We start from the raw sequence: 17,511 nt of genomic DNA on the forward strand, positions 1-17,511 counted from the left end.
AGTCTTTGTATTAGAATAGAGGTTTTATACAGGTAGTTTGATATACAAGTTAGTAAGTAGTTCAAGATCAATGCCTGACTTGAGACATTTCTAGAGATTTATTTTTTTGGCATATATATAATATTTGAAATACTAAAAAAAAAAAAAAACCAGCTAAAATCAGTGAGCCTAAAGGGATACAATAATAGTAATCTGAGGAGCCAGTGTAAAAAAAAAAAGACTATTTAGATTAAAAAACCAAGACTGAGACAATAAAGTAAAAGAAATGATCAAGAAGAGATTTAATTAAATATTATCAACTTAAGCAATGATAATAAAGGTAATCATAAAATGGTCTGCTTAGCCTGCCAAGACTAGTTCCTTGTTATGTTGACTGCAAAATTCCATTTGCAGTGGTTACAACAGATGAAAAAGAATTTATGACAGTAAATATTTTAAACTCTTATATAACAGACAACATTTGTGAGGTTTGGGATATAAAGTGGAGACAAGTAAGTGAGAAATAGGCAGTAGTGAATATAAACACAAAATGTTCATTTTTAAATGGAGAGAAATTATTCTGATGGGTATACTCCAATGGACTATCAAAAATTGTTAGAATTAAACACACTCATCCCAAAAGATCTGTGTGTACCTATGTTCACAGTAGCACATCGTGTAAAAGCCCAAACATGGAAGCAACCTAAGGTGTCTAACAACAGATGAGTGGCTGACAAAGTTGTGATATAGGGGCCAGGTGGTGGCGCACCTGGTTGAGTGCTCAAGGACCTGGGTTCAAGGCTTCAGTCCCCACCTACAAGGGGAAAAGCTTTGGGAGTGGTGAAGCAGAGCTGCAGATGTCTCTATCACCCACTTCCCTCTCAATTTCTGGCTGTCTCTATCCAATAAATAAAAGATAAAATTTTTTTTTAAAAAAATTGTGATATAAACACACAATGGAATACTACTCAGCTATTAAGAATGAACACTTAAGCCTTTTTCACTTCATCTTGAATGAAGCTTTAGGGAATTGTGTTAAGTGTGATAAGCCAGAAAGAGAAAGATGAATATGGAATGAACTTACTCATGGACAGAAGTTAAAAAATAAGAACAAAAAGAGGAAGCAAAATAGAATTTGGACTGGGTTTGGTGTATTACACCAAAGTAAAGGACTCTTAGGGGTGAGAGTGTGGGGAGCTTTCAGGTACTGGTGCACAATGGTGGAAGGGAACCTAGGGTCAGAGTGTCAGTGTTTTGCAGAAAATTAAGAAATTTTACACCTGTACCAAGAACTGTATTTACTGTAAACCATTAATACCAATTTTTTAAAAAATGCTCAGACTTGAACTTAAAAAAAAAAATCTATCCTGAGGGCCTGGCAGTAGCACAACAGGCTAAGTGCACATAGTACAAAGCAAAAGAACCTGAGCAAGGATTCTGGTTTGAGACCCTGGCTCCCACCTGCAAGAGTCACTTTACAAGTGGTGAAGCAGGCCAGCAGGTGTCTAATCTTTCTCTTCCCCTATCTTCCCTCCCTTCTCAATTTCTCTCTGTCCTATTCTATAAAGATGGGAAAGATGGCCTCTGGAATAGTGGATTCATATTGCCCGCACTGAGCCCCAGAGCTAAGCCTAGAGGCAAAAAAAAGAGAGAGAGAAAAGTCAATCCACATTCTAAAATTATTTTGTTTAATTTTCCCTAAGAATTATGCTTATTAAAATTTGTTTATGGGAGGCTGGGCTGATAAATCAGCATGCATGAGTACCTGGATTTAAGTCCCTGGTCACCTGCAGGGGTGAAGCTTCATAAATGGTGAAGAAGTGCTGCTGCTTTCTACATTAATTTCATTTTTAAATGGCATAGATCCTTATTCAATAGAAGTCACAGGCATGTCAAATAAACTTATAGGAAAAAACAGCATAAGGCCAGTTAAGGGCACATAGAAATGTGCAAGGACCCAGGTTTAAGCTCTCACTACACACCTGCAGCAGTGGTGAAACAAGTCTTTCTTCCTCTTAATTTCTCTCTGTCCTATCGAAGAGGAAGAAAAATAAAAAGGAACCTGTGCCTTTACTTATTTGATATCATCTTTATTTACTTATTGGATAGAGATGGGAGTGATAGAGACAGAGTGACACCTGCAGCTCTACTTCACCATTCGTTAAACCTTCCCCCTGCAGTTAGGGACCAAAGGTTTGAACCCAGTTTCTTGTTCATTGTAACGTGTATGCTCAACCAGTTGCGCCAACCCCGCACCTTTAAAACTATCAAATACCTTTAATATAAATTTCATATACTGTATATAGCATATGTTGTTAAGAGTTTAAAGAGTGTTTCTGGATTTCATTCTTTACTTAGTAAGTTCATTATACTAATTAGAAAGATTGGAATCTAGAAAATCTGTCAAATTAGGAAGTAAAAAATAAATTAATTTCACTTTAAATGTTTATTCTTTTATGTTTAAATTTATTTAATTTGGATAGAGACAGAGAAATTGAGAGGGAAGGAGAAGCAATGAGATATGCAGCATAGCTTCACTGCTTATGAAGGTTACCACCACCTGCAGATAAGGACCAGGGGCTTGCATCTGGGTCCTGCACATTATAACGTGTATTCTACTGAATGTACCAATGGCCTCTTCCTGTTTTCTTGTCTTGTTTAACAGACACCAAGGTTTTCTCTGGAGCTCAGTGTGTACACAATCAAATCATCACTCCTAGTGATTTGGCCTTTTTAGTTTTCATAGGAAGAGAGACGGGTAGACACCTGCAGCCCTGCTCCAATACTATGACACTTCCATCCTACAGGTGGGGACCAGGGTCTTGAACTCAAGTCTTTTAATTAGTATTTGGCCTAGCACGTTATGATTGGGCCCTCCTCAATCGCTATCGAACAGGCCATGGCCGGTGCGCCACTATGTTCCATCGCTGGGGAGCCAGAGACGACCCAAATTGCCCCTGCGGCTACAGACAGACTATGACCCACTTAGTCAACGACTGCCACCTCTCCAGATTCAAAGGAGGTCTCAAAACTTTACATCAGGCTCAACCTGACGCTATTGACTGGCTACGGAAGAAGGGCAAACGCTAGAAGAAGAACCTGAGTATTGCTGAATAATCAAAACATGACATTTAAATGGAGTATTTTAGATTTTATAATCACCACTGCAAACAATTAAAAACTGATTATTGAAATTTATTCAAATGTTAACATAGCTAACCTTGTTATGCCAACATAGGCTACTTCTTGCTTTGTATAATTGTTGACAAGAGAAATTCCAACATCTTGTAATGCCAACACAATTTCTTGTTCTGCTAACTCTGCCATCTCACTTTCATATGCCATTTTAAATACCCTTGCATCTTCAGTGAATAAAATAATACGTTGTAAGCCTTCAAAGAATGAAACTAAATAAATGGTTTTCTTCCCCAAATTTATAGGTGTCATCATATCCTAAAAAAAAGTGAAATATTAGTTTATTCCCAAAAATGAAATCTAGATTCAACATTAGAAAAATGAGAAGTCACATGCTTAATACTCTTATTCATATTGTCATTATTATTTTAAATTTATTGATCAAAAGATTGCAACTGTTCTTTTAACATCTTCTTAAACTCTCAATAGTCTTCCTTTGTCAGATATATATATATATATCACAATGCATTACTTTCTCTTTTAGTCTAAAGCCGGTCAATTTATTAATGTGTTGTCTGGTTAGAAATCCATGTTTCCTTATAAAGTAAAATTTAGCAGGATTAAAGGTATATAAAAAAATAGCTGCATGCTCTAAAAAGCATGGTTACCATAGAGTTAATTCTTCTTGAAGTACTGAGCTGTAATACAATTTAATGACAACGTAAATGTAGCTAATTTCAATAATTAAGTTACTCTTGCACAGACAATTAAGCACCTATACTTGATAACTGATAATTGCACACCTTAATTCTGTTTGTCATAACCCACTAAAATTTGAGGTTATAAAATTAGTGTCTAGCAATAATCATGTTATGCTTATTATTTTCTAAAATAAAGTATGTTGAATTAAAGCTGCATTAAGAAAAGTAACTTACTTTCAATAAAATTTTTCTAATATTTTTGACACATAACTGTAGTTAGTATAGATAGGTAGTTCCCAAGGCAAAGGAAAACTGGAGCTGCTGTGGACTACTGTCCTGGACTATACAAACCAGAGGAGCCAGGAGTCGGGTGGTAGCACAGTGGGTTAAGCACACATGGCGTGAAGCACAAGGACCAGCTTAAGGATCCTGGTTCAAGCCCCCGGCTTTCCACCAGCAGGGGAGTGGCTTCACAAGCAGTGAAGCAGGTCTGCAGGTCTGTCTTTCTCTCCTCCTCTCTGTCTTCCCCTCTTCTCTCTCTCCATTTCTCTCTGTCCTATCTAACAATGATGACATCAATAAGAATAACTACAACAACAATTTAAAAAAAGGGCAACAAAAGGAAAAATAAATATTAAAAAAAAAAAAAAAAAAAACCAGGAGCCAAGGTTCTACAGCACAACTACTTCCTGGAGCCAGTAACTGTACAGTATCCCATACCTACAAGATAGAAGTTACTAGGAAACACCAACCTCACCACTGTGAACTGAGGCCATTAATCTCCCTTCATCTGGATGAATCACAAGGACTGAGTCACAACATCAATCAAACATCAAAATTTAATTAAACACAATTAACTTGTCATTCATGGACTGTGGGGGTCAGGCTAAAAGTGGTACCAGGTCCAAGAGTCAGAGGTGCTGGTTCTCTGATACCTAGCTACTTCCTGGAAGTACACTGGGACATGGAAGAATATACGGTACACATCCTGTTGTGCATTGCACATTTCTTACAAGTGTTTAAACTCAGGGGAATAGATGAAGCAGTGGGAGAAAGAAGCAGGAGTGTCTTGTCTAGTTTAATGTTATTGGAGGTGTTAAATTTAAGATACTTCTCTTTTAGGGATCATCGATCCATGTCCTGTTTCACTCACTTACCTTTTTGGGTACACTTTTATTGTAACAATAATTCTTGTTCTACATGTCACCTTGTGTGTCCAGTGTTGTGGCACTTTCTGCAAACCTAGGACAACAGTAGAAAGGATCTGGGAAGAAGGGGGATATGCCTGACAGCACTATGGAGAACTTCCAGGACTGTACTGAATAATAGTGGTAAGAGTGGCTACCTATTATCTATTTCCTCAATACCTGGTAGGTACTAATCATGCCAGTCAGCTCTGGTTCTCTTTCTCTCTTCCTATCACTTAAAAAAAAATCCATTTTTAAAAAACTGAAGTGCCAGGGCAGGGCAATACTGCACCAGGTTAAGTGCAAGGACTTGTGCAAGGATCCTGGTTTAAGCCCTCGGCACCCCACCTGCAAGGGGGTTGCTTCACAAGTGGTGTAGAAGGCCTATAGGTGTCTTAGCTTTCTCTCCCTCTGTTTTCCCCTCTTCTCTATATTTCTCTCTGACCCATCCAACAACAACATCAGCAACAGCAGCAATGATGGAAAAATATGGCCTCCAGAAACAGTGGATTCATAGTGCAGGCACTGAGCCCCAGCAATAACCCTGAAGGCAATTCTTAAAAAAAAAAAAAAAACACACAAAAAGGAGCATAATAAAGTCATTTCCAGACAAGTAAAACTAATAGTCAAATTGCACATTTACATTAGAAAAAAGAACACAAATGGAAACAAAGATGCAGGCAGGAATACAAAGATAGAACAGAAGAAATATGTGGGTTACTTCAAACAGAAGTTTGATTGGAGAGATTAACTCAGTGAGCAGAGCCTTGCCAAGAGCATTATCCAGATTCTAGTCCTACCATGGCATGGGAGGAATAGAAAATAAAAGAAGAAAAATGGCCACTGGGAGGAGTGGATTTCTAGTGCCAGCACAGAGCCCCAGCAACAATCCTGGTGGCAATAAAAATAAATAAATAAATAACACAGAGTTTATAAGAAAATTATCATTATCACCAAAAATGAAAAAAAAATCTAATGCTGCTTAGAACAGAAACTATAATAGTAAAACAAGTATGAAAGAGATCATATAATTGAACAGTACTACACTCTCACATATAATCTAACTGTAAAAATAAGAAAAGGTAAAAATGGGTTTTATATATTAGAAAAATCTCTCCCCAAAATAACACAACAGAAATAAGACTAGTGGCCCAGGCAGTGGCACACTGAACAGAACATTGAACTCTCAAGCACATGGTAGCATTCAAATCAGGACACCATATGTCCCAGTGATGTTCTGGTGTTCTCTTTCTCTCCCTCACTTATAAACTTTAATGAGACTCAACTGTCCTATATAATAAAATAGAACTTGTTTAAAAACTCAGAAAAAAGACAAATGTAGGCTTGATGGCTTCACTACGTTATTGATTTATAGTAAATCATACACGAAAGAAATCCCACAAACTCTATATAAATACTTTTAGAAAACTGGAGGAAAGAAAAATTTCTGAACCTGTTTTATGAATCAGTATTAGTTTCCTATCAAAATCTAGTTAGAACTGCATATCAGGAAAGTTACAAGTTCTCTGATAAAAATATAAGCAAGTCTTAAAACACTAGCAAGCCAATTCTACAACACATGACTGAACTACAATTTGAAAAAAGCAAGAACTACAAAAGCTGAATAAGGGCAAGAGACTGGCATATTTTAATGATGACTCTTTAGTTTCTATCAAGCCACCCTATCAGCTAGGACCCTAGTTGGGGAGTCCTGAGATTCCCAAACAGACATGATGGGCCTAGACCTTGACTAAATCCCTCTCTCCATTGGTACTGGTCATCTCTATCAGGAACAACACAATAGACCCCTTTGTGGGCCCCCATAAGACCTTGCCCTCAACATAGATCAACAACAGTAGAGAATGTTCTATCCTCCAAAGGGAGGCTGGACAACATATTCTATGCTACACCTAAGGAAGATGGGTTCTGATACTGAGGCAGCTTGGAATGTTCCTACTGATGACCACAGAATGTGAGTTCAGATCTACAGGGATGCAGAGGTCACATAGGTTCCTAAGCTGAATATGGGCCCCAGATCACATCAAATCAATGGGGTTTACAGTCAACAATATTTATACACCTTTCCCATATTTAGGAGCTATTCTCTTCCCTGATCCAGCTTTCTGGCCCCTTTTCCAGGCCATGACATCATCTCACCAGACAATAACTTGGGTCTACCTGCTTATCAGATATCAGGCTCAGAAAAAAACAAAAACAAACAAACAACAACAAAAAAAACCACTAGTATAATCATGGACCCTTTAGAATATACCTAAAATAGGCCTACTATCTATAAAATGGAGACCCCCAAATCTTCATCTGCACTAATCCAGCCTTTAGGTTCATGATAAGTCAACAATTTGTTTGGTTTTATATATTAACTCTTCTTTCAGCCACCAAGTTCCAGATGCTACCATGATGCCAACTGGACTTCCTTAGAAAGACAACCCCACCAAAGTGTCCTGGAGCCCCGCTTCTCCAGAGCCCCACTCCACTAGGGAAAGAGAGAGACAGACTGGGAGTTATGGATCAATCTGTCAATGCCTATGTTCAGCAGGGAAGCAATTACAGAAGCCAGACCTTCCACCTTCTGCACCCCATAATGTCCCTGGGTTGATACTCCCAGAGGGATAAAGAATAGGAAAGCTATCAGTGGAAGGAATGGAATACGGAGTTCTGGTGGTGAGAATTGTGTGGAGCTGAACCCCTCTTATCCTATGGTTCTTGTCAGTGTTTCTTTTTTATAAGTAAAATTTACAAAAAAAAAAAAAAAAGGTATTTATCCTCCCAATTAAAAGCTCAAATATTTTCTAATGATCTGATCATGAAATAAGCGTGATAGAAAGACATTGGCAAAAGATAAGATCCAGATGTATTATGAGATACTAAAAAAATTTCAATGAAACAATTTTTTTTTTCAATTTTGATGAGAGAGAAATACAGAGAAAGAAACAGCGAAAGACCAGAGCACTGCTCAGCTCTGGCTTATGGTGGTGCTGGGGATTGAACCTGGGACCTCTGAGCCTCAGGCATGAAAGACTTTTGTTTAACTATTATGCTGTTTCCCCAACTAGAAACAATTTCTAGAAGTAATTTAAATGTTAGTGCAAATATGTTTATCCATTATGTATATACATTTTTAAATTTTATCATATATAAGTATTTTTTTAAAAATCACTAGTATCTTGACAAGCAGAATTCTCTAGTTAGTTGATAACAAAATGTGCCTCACAAAAGTAAATTGATCTAACATGTCTATCAATTCTGAAAGTAGATCTATTTATGAGGTGAATTTTTGGAAGCACTTTTCAAGTCTATTTAATTTTTTAATAGCCATCAGGGTTATTGCTGGGGCTTAACGCCACATAATAAAATATACACAAAAGTAATATTATTTTGCTTTAAGCCTTTTTAGTTAAAGTTTAAATATTCTTTTTAAAAATAGTTTGCAGGTTTTCAGAAAAAAAAAACCTGTAGTCAATCCATAATAAAGGCTGAAAGAATACACATAAAAAAAAAGAGAGAAAGAGAGAAGCTTGCTTAAGCCATAATAATCCAATCACTTACATCCTTTTGTGTTACTTCTCCATTGCTTTTTCCACATCTCCACTTCAGTTTTCTAGAGCCCACTGGATCAGTCCATGTATAAAATACTGCCTTTCCAGGAGGAAGGGAATCTTCTATTTCAGTGAGAGAACTGATATAATAAAAGTAGGCATAAATTAATTTCTAGTGTAAGAAGATATAAAATTTCAAAACAATACATTAATTCCTAGTGAGAGTTGTAATATTTCTAAGAGTAGACTGCAAATTTTTCTTATAAAGTGAAAAATAGGCATTCCAAGAAAATAATGGGACTATTTCATGGGAAATAAAGGTCTTCAGGTTTCTAAAATTATTTTACTGAGTTATATTTTAACATAACTATGGAAAAAATATTTAAACTACCTAATATATTTATACTCATTTTAAGATAAATTTGAGTTCTTTCCTAAATATCCGCAATATTGTGGCAAGAACAATACAGCTCAATTATTTTAACACAACACATGGGATATAAATCCAAGAAATTCATCTTGTAAAATGATTCACAAAAGATAGCAATATTAGGAGTTATAACAAAAATAAATAAAACTTTTCTGAGGTGAAGAAGTTAATTCTACAGATTATTTCATTAGGAATTCAACAAAATGAAAATAGACTATCATCCTTAACACATATTTGAACAAGGTAAAATTTTAGAAAATAGAAGGGTAAGTGCTCAAAGCATTTAGAAAAATCAACTATCTACACAGGAGTCAAAGTAAGGCCAGTCTCATATTTTTCTTCAATGCTGAATGCCAGAAAACAATGAAGCAGTGTCTAAACAATTCTGATACAAACAGTATGACTTAAAAGTTTATGGCAACGCCAGGCTTCCCTGGACTGAAGATCCCACCAATGTGTCCTGGAGCTGCGCTTCCCCAGAGACCCACCCTAATAGGGAAAGAGAGAGGCAGACTGGAGTATGGACCGACCAGTCAACGCCCATGTTCAGCGGGGAAGCAATTACAGAAGCCAGACCTTCCACCTTCAGCAACCCTCAATGACCCTGGGTCCATGCTCCCAGAGGGCTAGAGAATGGGAAAGCTATCAGGGGAGGGGGTGGGATATGGAGATTGGGTGGTGGGAATTGTGTGGAGTTGTACCCCTCCTACCCTATGGTTTTGTTAATTTATCCTTTCTTAAATAAAAAAAAAAAGTTTATGGCAAATTGTATTTATTTTTAATAGTAGAAAAAAAATTTAAGGAAGCAACAATAGAAGTTATTATCTACAAACCTTTTCTGAAAAAACAAACCCAAAGATGACTTAATTTTTTACAGAGATGCAGATTTGTGAGCAACCAGAATTGAATTACTTCTTTGAATTAACTTGATAATTACTTTTGAATTATTTTGATGAATCGATATTGCTAAGTTATAAATCAAGGCAAATGAGCATAAAAGGTCTAAATGAACACAATTTTTAAAAGTCCTAGTACAGACTCATACAAATATGAGTCAAAAATCCCCAGTAATAACCACTGTAAGAAGATACAGAGAAGTGGCACAGGGTCCCAAAAGGATTTGTCTGATGTGGCCCTGGATGGAGTATGGGATGACTTGAGCTTACTGAAACTAGCAGCTGATACACTGAATCTTCAAACACAGGAACTGCTTAGGAACTGTGACTCCCATCACCAGTTGATGCTTGCTGGCCATACCTTTTCAATGATTTTTGCTTTAGGGGAAGAGCTGTGAGTGGCAGGATGATTTGGGGTTTTGACCACTTGGCTGATTGCCCCAATATAGTTTCTGGTTTTCCACCTTCCCCTATTTCCACCAATACAAAAGCCTGACAAATCTTAAGGAAAAAATTGAATTAACAGGCTCCAGTCTTGAATTGAATATTCAAACAGTAATAAAGTACACTTCCCTTCACACAAAAGATGGTATGAGAGTTTGGTTTTGGCAGTGAGCACCTGTTTGGTTTCAGGAGAACAATAATTTGTGGCACAAATTATGAGGTTAGTTACGAATTATGTTCGTTTTTTACATGTTTAGGAGTAGAAGTCTGGCTTTTGATTAATAGCTATTTCAAATAATTTTAAATTCCACAATTCAAATAATTCTGAAAGTTCAGTGTTCATTTTTTCCAAGTGACAATTTTTTAAAAAAACATTTTAATAACTTTTTTTTTTAAGTTTTAAAATTTCAATGCAGGATCTCCCATATTTCCCTTTCAGGAAACATTCAAAATAATTTTAAAATAGCATATCAGATTTATTCTTAAATATTTCAGTATAGATTTTTAAAATGAAGAATAGTGAATAATCTTTATATATTTAAATAATTTATCACAAAAAAAAATCACTACTTCATCACCTATGTTCAATTAAAAAAAGAGGGCACTATATTTGAAATAAGCTTCCTACCTTTGCTTGTACTCAATAATGTCATTCTGGGTGTGATTGATTAATAGAAATGGAGCTGCTCCATCATGATAATCTGAAAATGTTATAACTGTAGAATGTTCAGCCAAATTAACTTCTGCTATAATACCTCCAAGCTAAAAATAAATAAATAAATAAATAAATAAATAAATAAATTCTCCAACATCATTATTTTCCAAAGAAAACATTTATAACTTACTATATTTTTATTACTTAGATAGCAATTCTGAATGGTATACTCCATGTCTGGGAAACCATGAATCTCCATTATTTAAACAGATGGGTTAAATTCAAGATGTGGCATATATATTCTAGGTATACTCCCTTCCTGGATAATACATTGTCCTATGACTTATATTTACCTTTTACTAAAGAGATTTTTTTTGGGGGGGGGAGTATAAAGGAAAAAACACCAGACATATTTTCAAATAGATACAAAACATAATATTCTAGTCAGTATAGCCAAGTAGAGAAACTCCTTTTTTGTCTTATGAAAACTTAAAGCTTTGTAGCTTTCACATAAGCTACTTGTGCTAATTTAATTATAACTTAGAATTTTTTCTAAACAATGCTTAGCTTGAGAAAGATTTTATTTGTTTTAAGTATTTCAGGTGCTATTCTTGAGGAAACTGACATTTATTGTGGGCCAGACTGGTACTGAGGTTTCTAAGGTTATATAGACCAGCGTACACAATGATCTCCTATATGTTAAACTGGAACACCCTCTCAGATTCTGTTAACAGAAGGAACTTATAGGGGCTTCCCATGAAACTCAGAGGTAAGATATCTGCTAGCAATCCACCAGTGCTAATCAGCCACAGAATTTGCATTCAGCTTCTGCCCACCTGCAAAACTCCTTCCAAATCCAACCTCCCAGATCCTTTACTTTAAAAGCCCTGCTCACTGCCTGAGATGGTTTTTGGAAACAACAATATGCAAAAGTCTAATAATTATACCCTTTTCATTAAAAACCACATTCCTGGAGGCCAGGCGGTAGCATAGTGGGTTAAGGATCCCAGTTCCAGGTCCTGGCTCCCCACCCACAGGGGGTCGCTCCACAAGTGGTGAAGCAGGTCTGCAGGTGTCTCTGTCCTAGCCAACAACAACAAACATTAACGACCAGCAGCAGTAATGGCTAAGGCAACAAAATGGAAAATATAACCTCCAGGAGAAGTAGATTCATAGTGCAGGCACTTGAGCCCCCAAAATAAACCTGGAGGCAAAAATAATAATAAAAAAATTCCTCTCACCAATATTTCTTTGAATAGTAGCTTCAAGTGATGAGCACTGAGACTTGATATTCAGCATTTATCAACTTTCTAATCACACACATACAATAAATCACTTACCTCACTATCAAGACGCAGTAAAATGCAATTTTCCTGCTTATTAAAATGTATCTTTTTGGGAGGGCCTTCATTTTTTTCAACTTGAATAAGGAGTTTATTAGAAGCATCTTCAGGCCAAAAAGGTATACACTAGAACACATATTACACATATTTTAGTTTAAAAAGGTTCATAGTAGACATACCATTCTGTAAACCAGAGTAGACTAAAACTTAAAAAAAAAATCTATTAACATTACTTTGCTTACTGTGTTCCTTAGTACAGTAGTTAGTTACACATTGTCTACTTAAGATGGTCACCCTTTATGAATACTGTTGAGAACAAGTCCTAACAGGTTAAGAAATTTTAAAAACTATGATGTAGATTGCTACCAAAGTCATTTTAATATACACCTGATCTAGAGAAATTTGTAAAAATAAAAAAATCACCAAGTAAGGTGAGTCAAAAGTTGAGAACCAAGTAGTCAGTTTAAAGTAAAAAATCCTTATTTTTAAAAATTTCAGGTTGTAGGCATCATTTACTAAGTAAGAAGTAGAGAACATACAAACAACATGTATATTATCTGGTCTTGGGAGCAAGATAAGCACAAAAAAGCAAAAGAAATATCCAAAATTCAGAGCAGGAAGTAATAAGAACAGTAATAGATAATTATATAAAAGAATCTATTCTCATGTTTTTGTAACATATCCAATTACATACACCTATTTGATTTTTATTTACTTTTACATCCAGCATTATTGCTGGGGCTCAGTGCATGCACTATGAATCCACTGCTCCTGTGGCCATTTTTTCCTATTTTTTGTTTGTTTGTTTGCTTCTTTGTTTTTGGATAGGCCAGAGAGAAACTGAGAGGGGCCAGGGAGACAGAGAGGGAGAGAGAAAGCCTGCAGACCAGTGACGCCTCTGCAGGTGGGGAGCTGGGAGCTCAAACCAAGACCCTTGCCCTGGTCCTTGTGCTTTGTACTATGTGCACTTACCTGCGTGTGCCACTGACCCAGGCCCCCATACATGTATCTTAAATTCTTAAGATAAAAATATCTTTTTCATCTAACAAGTTTCCTACAAGGAACTGATAATGGGAGGAAATAGAGAGGGAGAGAGAGAGAATGCCAAGGGTGGGAGAGAGGATAGGAAAGAAGAATAGGAAGGATAGGAAGGAAGGAAGGAAGAAAAGAAGAAAGGACCTGAATATCAATGCTCTGGAAATCAAACTGAAAGAACAAATAATGGGAACAGAGAGAAAAACACACAAAAGGTACTAAAAACAAACAAACAAACAAAAAAACAGTAAAACAAAGAGGAGTGGAGCACGAGCATTGGCTATGGGGAATTATGTCAACTCTGACATAATGTGATAAATTTTGATACAAAATGTCTGCTGAAGCCCGAGTATCCTGATATAAGTTAAGTGGTGGGGGTGGTATATAAACACGTATCACAGGAAGATAAGAAAACCTTTATTTAGCCCTAATGGATAGCAATTGCTGAATCTTGATAAATTTAAATCACTGACCAAAGAACTTATTCCTTGAAAACTAAGCTTAAAAAACTAAAACTTTAAAACTTTTTTAAGCTTTAAAACTAAACTTAAATAACTAAGTATCTATAGCATAGTATACAAATAAGCACTCAATACATGTTCATGGAAATGGAAAAAAAAATGTGAGGTTAGTAGACAGGACACTAGGCAGTTAAAATAACACATAACACAACTGCAGGCATCTAACTTAAATATAAAGAAAAAGACTACACAAAGAAAGGCACTTTTCAAATTCAACTACCCACCTGATCCAAATCAAGAGAAAGCCATTTATCATTTCCCTCTTCAGCCACAGATATATGATATTTGCTTTTGTTTTCAATCATATAATATGGAGTGAATGTCACAATTCTGGTGATGTTAAAACTGCTAAGGTCTATAGTGACTCCAACCTAAGGAAAAAATAAGCATTTCACAGGCCTTAACATTATCATAACATCCTTAGAAAAACTGAACAGTGAATAGACACAGTTTAATTTTCTTGATGAAAAACAGAATAAACTCACTTGATAATCCATTTTCAGGCCTTTACATTTAATAGATCCATGACTACCAACTGTGTCAATTGAAAATTCATCTGACAATTCACTATCAGTTATCATAAGCTGAACCTAGAAAAATATTTTAAGTATATCATAATTTAGATATTTAAAAAATCCTATCTAAATTGATAAAGTTTTAATATAAACATACTAAACTGCTAAGAAAATAAATCTCAGCTAATAATAAAGTCAAATATTTAAATAGCTAACAAATGTTATTTTTGTTTCAGAGTATTTATGCTTAAAATCTAAATAGTAGTGGAAAGCTGATAGAGAATTAAAAGATTATAAATGTTACAAACCTTATTGTTATTAAAAAAGTGTTTTGGCTGAAAAGAAAAAAGAACTGGTTTTTTATAATTAGGTGGATGTTTTCGATGAATTCCATCTGCTTTATATTGTAACAATCGGCCAGTTTTATTGAGCATCCAGTAAGGACTATGAAATGCCACAACTGTTTGCCCAACGTTATAAGTCACATGGATAGCAATATCTAACTCTGTCTTTTCCATTTCTGCAACACAGGTAAAACTGATAAAACTAATATCTTGTTGATTAGGTTTTATATGATATTCACTTTTCCAATCATGATTAAGATAGTCTAGTAATTTTAAATGTAGTCTGGCATGATCCAACTGTACAGTACAAATTTGGGCAGAATGTCCTTCATTTAGAGTAAAGACTCTATGTTCAACTCCCTGTAATAAAAAAGGAACAGTGAATCAAAAGGTTTTTCAATATGATTCAAATGCAATTTACAAAACTCTTCTAAAAGAAAATACCATTACTTATCTATATGTGACAGGAAACATTTTCCCCATGAAGAATATCTGTACCACTTAATCTTCACCAGTGCAATTTCTATCACAACTTTAAAATTTTTAAAAAAATAATTTTAAAGAGCTAGAGTTACAGAAAAAAAAAAAAAAAAAAACAGAATACCTCTATATAATAAACAATTTTGTAGGGAAGAAGGTTTCGGAGTTGGATAGGTGGCCATAAGTGCATTATGTATGGCAAGTCCCAACCATCTTCTGAGTACACTGAGAGGGATGTCACCACATCTTTTTCTGGGACAATATTGATGATAAGTGCCTTCTTAGAAGGGTTGGTAGGTCTACATTTCTTTTTTATAAAACTACCATCATTTTTAATAATTTCTTCAAAGTCAATTCCTTCACACTTATGATAGTCTTTGTCTTCTGGTTTCAGAGAAAGAAATGATCTACATAAAAGATTAAACATTATATACTTTAAAATTATTTATAAGAATGTACATACTAAACCCTAAAATTATCGCATTAGAATAATGGTCACAGTATCTGTATTACAGTAATAAATTTTATCTTAACTTTCTCAGAGATAAGGAAAAAAGACAATAAGTATTTCCATCCTATCTTTCTAAAAGCTTATAAAGTTGTTTAAAAGAAAAAAAAATAATTTTCTTATAGATTTAATCAAGGCTTTATTTTTTACAAATAAGGATTACAGAATCAGAAAATATAATTTCTATAAAAGATCTTAGAACACACAGAAAATCATTTTAATAATACCGGTAAGATGTTAATGGTACGTTGAATTCACTTCCAGGTGAAGCAGTTCCCAATAAAGTATCCCCTTCATAAACACAGAGTGGGACTGAAAAATGATTTCTAATCTGAGAAGGAAAAAACCACATTCAATATCATTAATCTGAGGATTCATGACATTTTAAACGCCAAAAACAGCTGTCAGATAATACTTATTATACTCATAAAAATTAAGAGGCAGATATGCTACTTATTCTAATAACACAAAGAAATTATAGAGAAGGAATTTCAAGAACAAAACTTTAAAATTTTGAAAGAGCATTTTCTTGATCTTCAGATAATTTAAGTAAAAATAATTACTAAAAATCATAGGAAAAATGTAATGTAAACAGCTTACATAGCTGTATATTAATGTAAAAATAAGAAAGACACAGACTGAGAAATATCTACCTCTTATCACTGTGTATAATACACATAAGACACTACTCATGAAGAAGCATTCCTTTAAAGATTAGGTAAGGAACTATATGAAGAATATTCATTCAAAATGGTATGAGCAACACACAGCAATGATGTTTTAAAAAATGACATTCTTGTGATTAATGGTAGATCATATAAACTTTAAACCACTTATATTTATCTTTAAGATTGATAAACTGGTTAGTTGTTGGTATACTTCTAAAAACCTTTTCTGTTTCATTTGGTTTAAACCCCCCCTGCTTAACACTATTCTATTTACATAACACTGTATTCTATTTACATAACCTCTATTAACAAGCACCACCTTCCCTCCCGGGCATTGGTGATTTAGTGGTAGAATTCTTACCTGCTCCGCCCCCTCTCCTTGTCATACCCTGATTTTCACCAGTCACTTTTCTCGGTCGCATCCTGTTCCCACCCTACTGGGCTAGTATATTTATAAGGACAAGATTGTTTGTAGTTTAGTTTAGCTTAGCTTGGTATAGATTGTGTTGCGTCCTGCATGAATAAAGAGAGATACTGCCTACAGCTCAACCATGAGTCCCGGGTCGTCTGTCTCCCGTCAATAAAGATCAGCCCGACAGTTAGTAATTTTATTATTATAAGCTGTGTATGTCTTACTAAAATGTTTTTAAAAACAATATAAAATGTGCTGAGTGAGAAATAATGATAAGCAGGTAATTTTAACCACAATTCTTGAAAAGTCACTTTCTCTACCTATTTGAAGTACTAGATAAACAATTTCATGTTTATAATAGTATCTGTCAGAAATTAATATTTAACTGTTTAATGAAATAGGAAAAGAAAAAAAAAAGAACAATGAACACAAATGTATCTTGTTAACAACAAAAAAAGTTTCTGCTTTTCAGCCATGGTAGAATAACAGAAACGAATTACATCTTCTGAATCTAAGCATTTAAAACATGGGAAAGGGGACCCAGGGGTGGGGGGGGACAGGCATGGAGAACACATTCAACAATGTTGTGTTACTACTGTTCCATACAGGAAAAAAAAAAAAAAAAACTGACCTAACATTTTTTCCTAGAACGTTTTTAGGATACTTTATGGGAAAGTCAAATAGAAAGCAATCTGCCTGAT

The 17,511-nt window shown here is 35.0% G+C and overlaps 1 protein-coding gene across 4 annotated transcripts in view; it reads right to left on the reverse strand.

Annotated features, from left to right (window-relative positions):
- The window catches only part of VPS13A (vacuolar protein sorting 13 homolog A), a 180,260-nt gene that overhangs the window by 57,649 nt on the left and 105,100 nt on the right, over window positions 1–17,511 (reverse strand). For all 4 annotated transcript variants that reach the window (XM_060199542.1, XM_007516120.3, XM_007516122.3 and 1 more), the window contains 9 exons: window positions 15,958–16,061; window positions 15,347–15,629; window positions 14,707–15,102; window positions 14,369–14,473; window positions 14,108–14,254; window positions 12,325–12,453; window positions 10,958–11,091; window positions 8,570–8,699; window positions 3,200–3,432 (listed from right to left, as the gene is read on the reverse strand). In XM_060199542.1, the coding sequence (XP_060055525.1) occupies window positions 3,200–3,432; window positions 8,570–8,699; window positions 10,958–11,091; window positions 12,325–12,453; window positions 14,108–14,254; window positions 14,369–14,473; window positions 14,707–15,102; window positions 15,347–15,629; window positions 15,958–16,061 (1,661 nt within the window). The remainder of the gene's footprint in view (window positions 1–3,199; window positions 3,433–8,569; window positions 8,700–10,957; window positions 11,092–12,324; window positions 12,454–14,107; window positions 14,255–14,368; window positions 14,474–14,706; window positions 15,103–15,346; window positions 15,630–15,957; window positions 16,062–17,511) is intronic.

The sequence above is a fragment of the Erinaceus europaeus genome, chromosome 10 (genome assembly GCF_950295315.1).
Source record: "Erinaceus europaeus chromosome 10, mEriEur2.1, whole genome shotgun sequence".
In the NCBI taxonomy this organism is placed as follows: Eukaryota; Metazoa; Chordata; class Mammalia; order Eulipotyphla; family Erinaceidae; genus Erinaceus; species Erinaceus europaeus.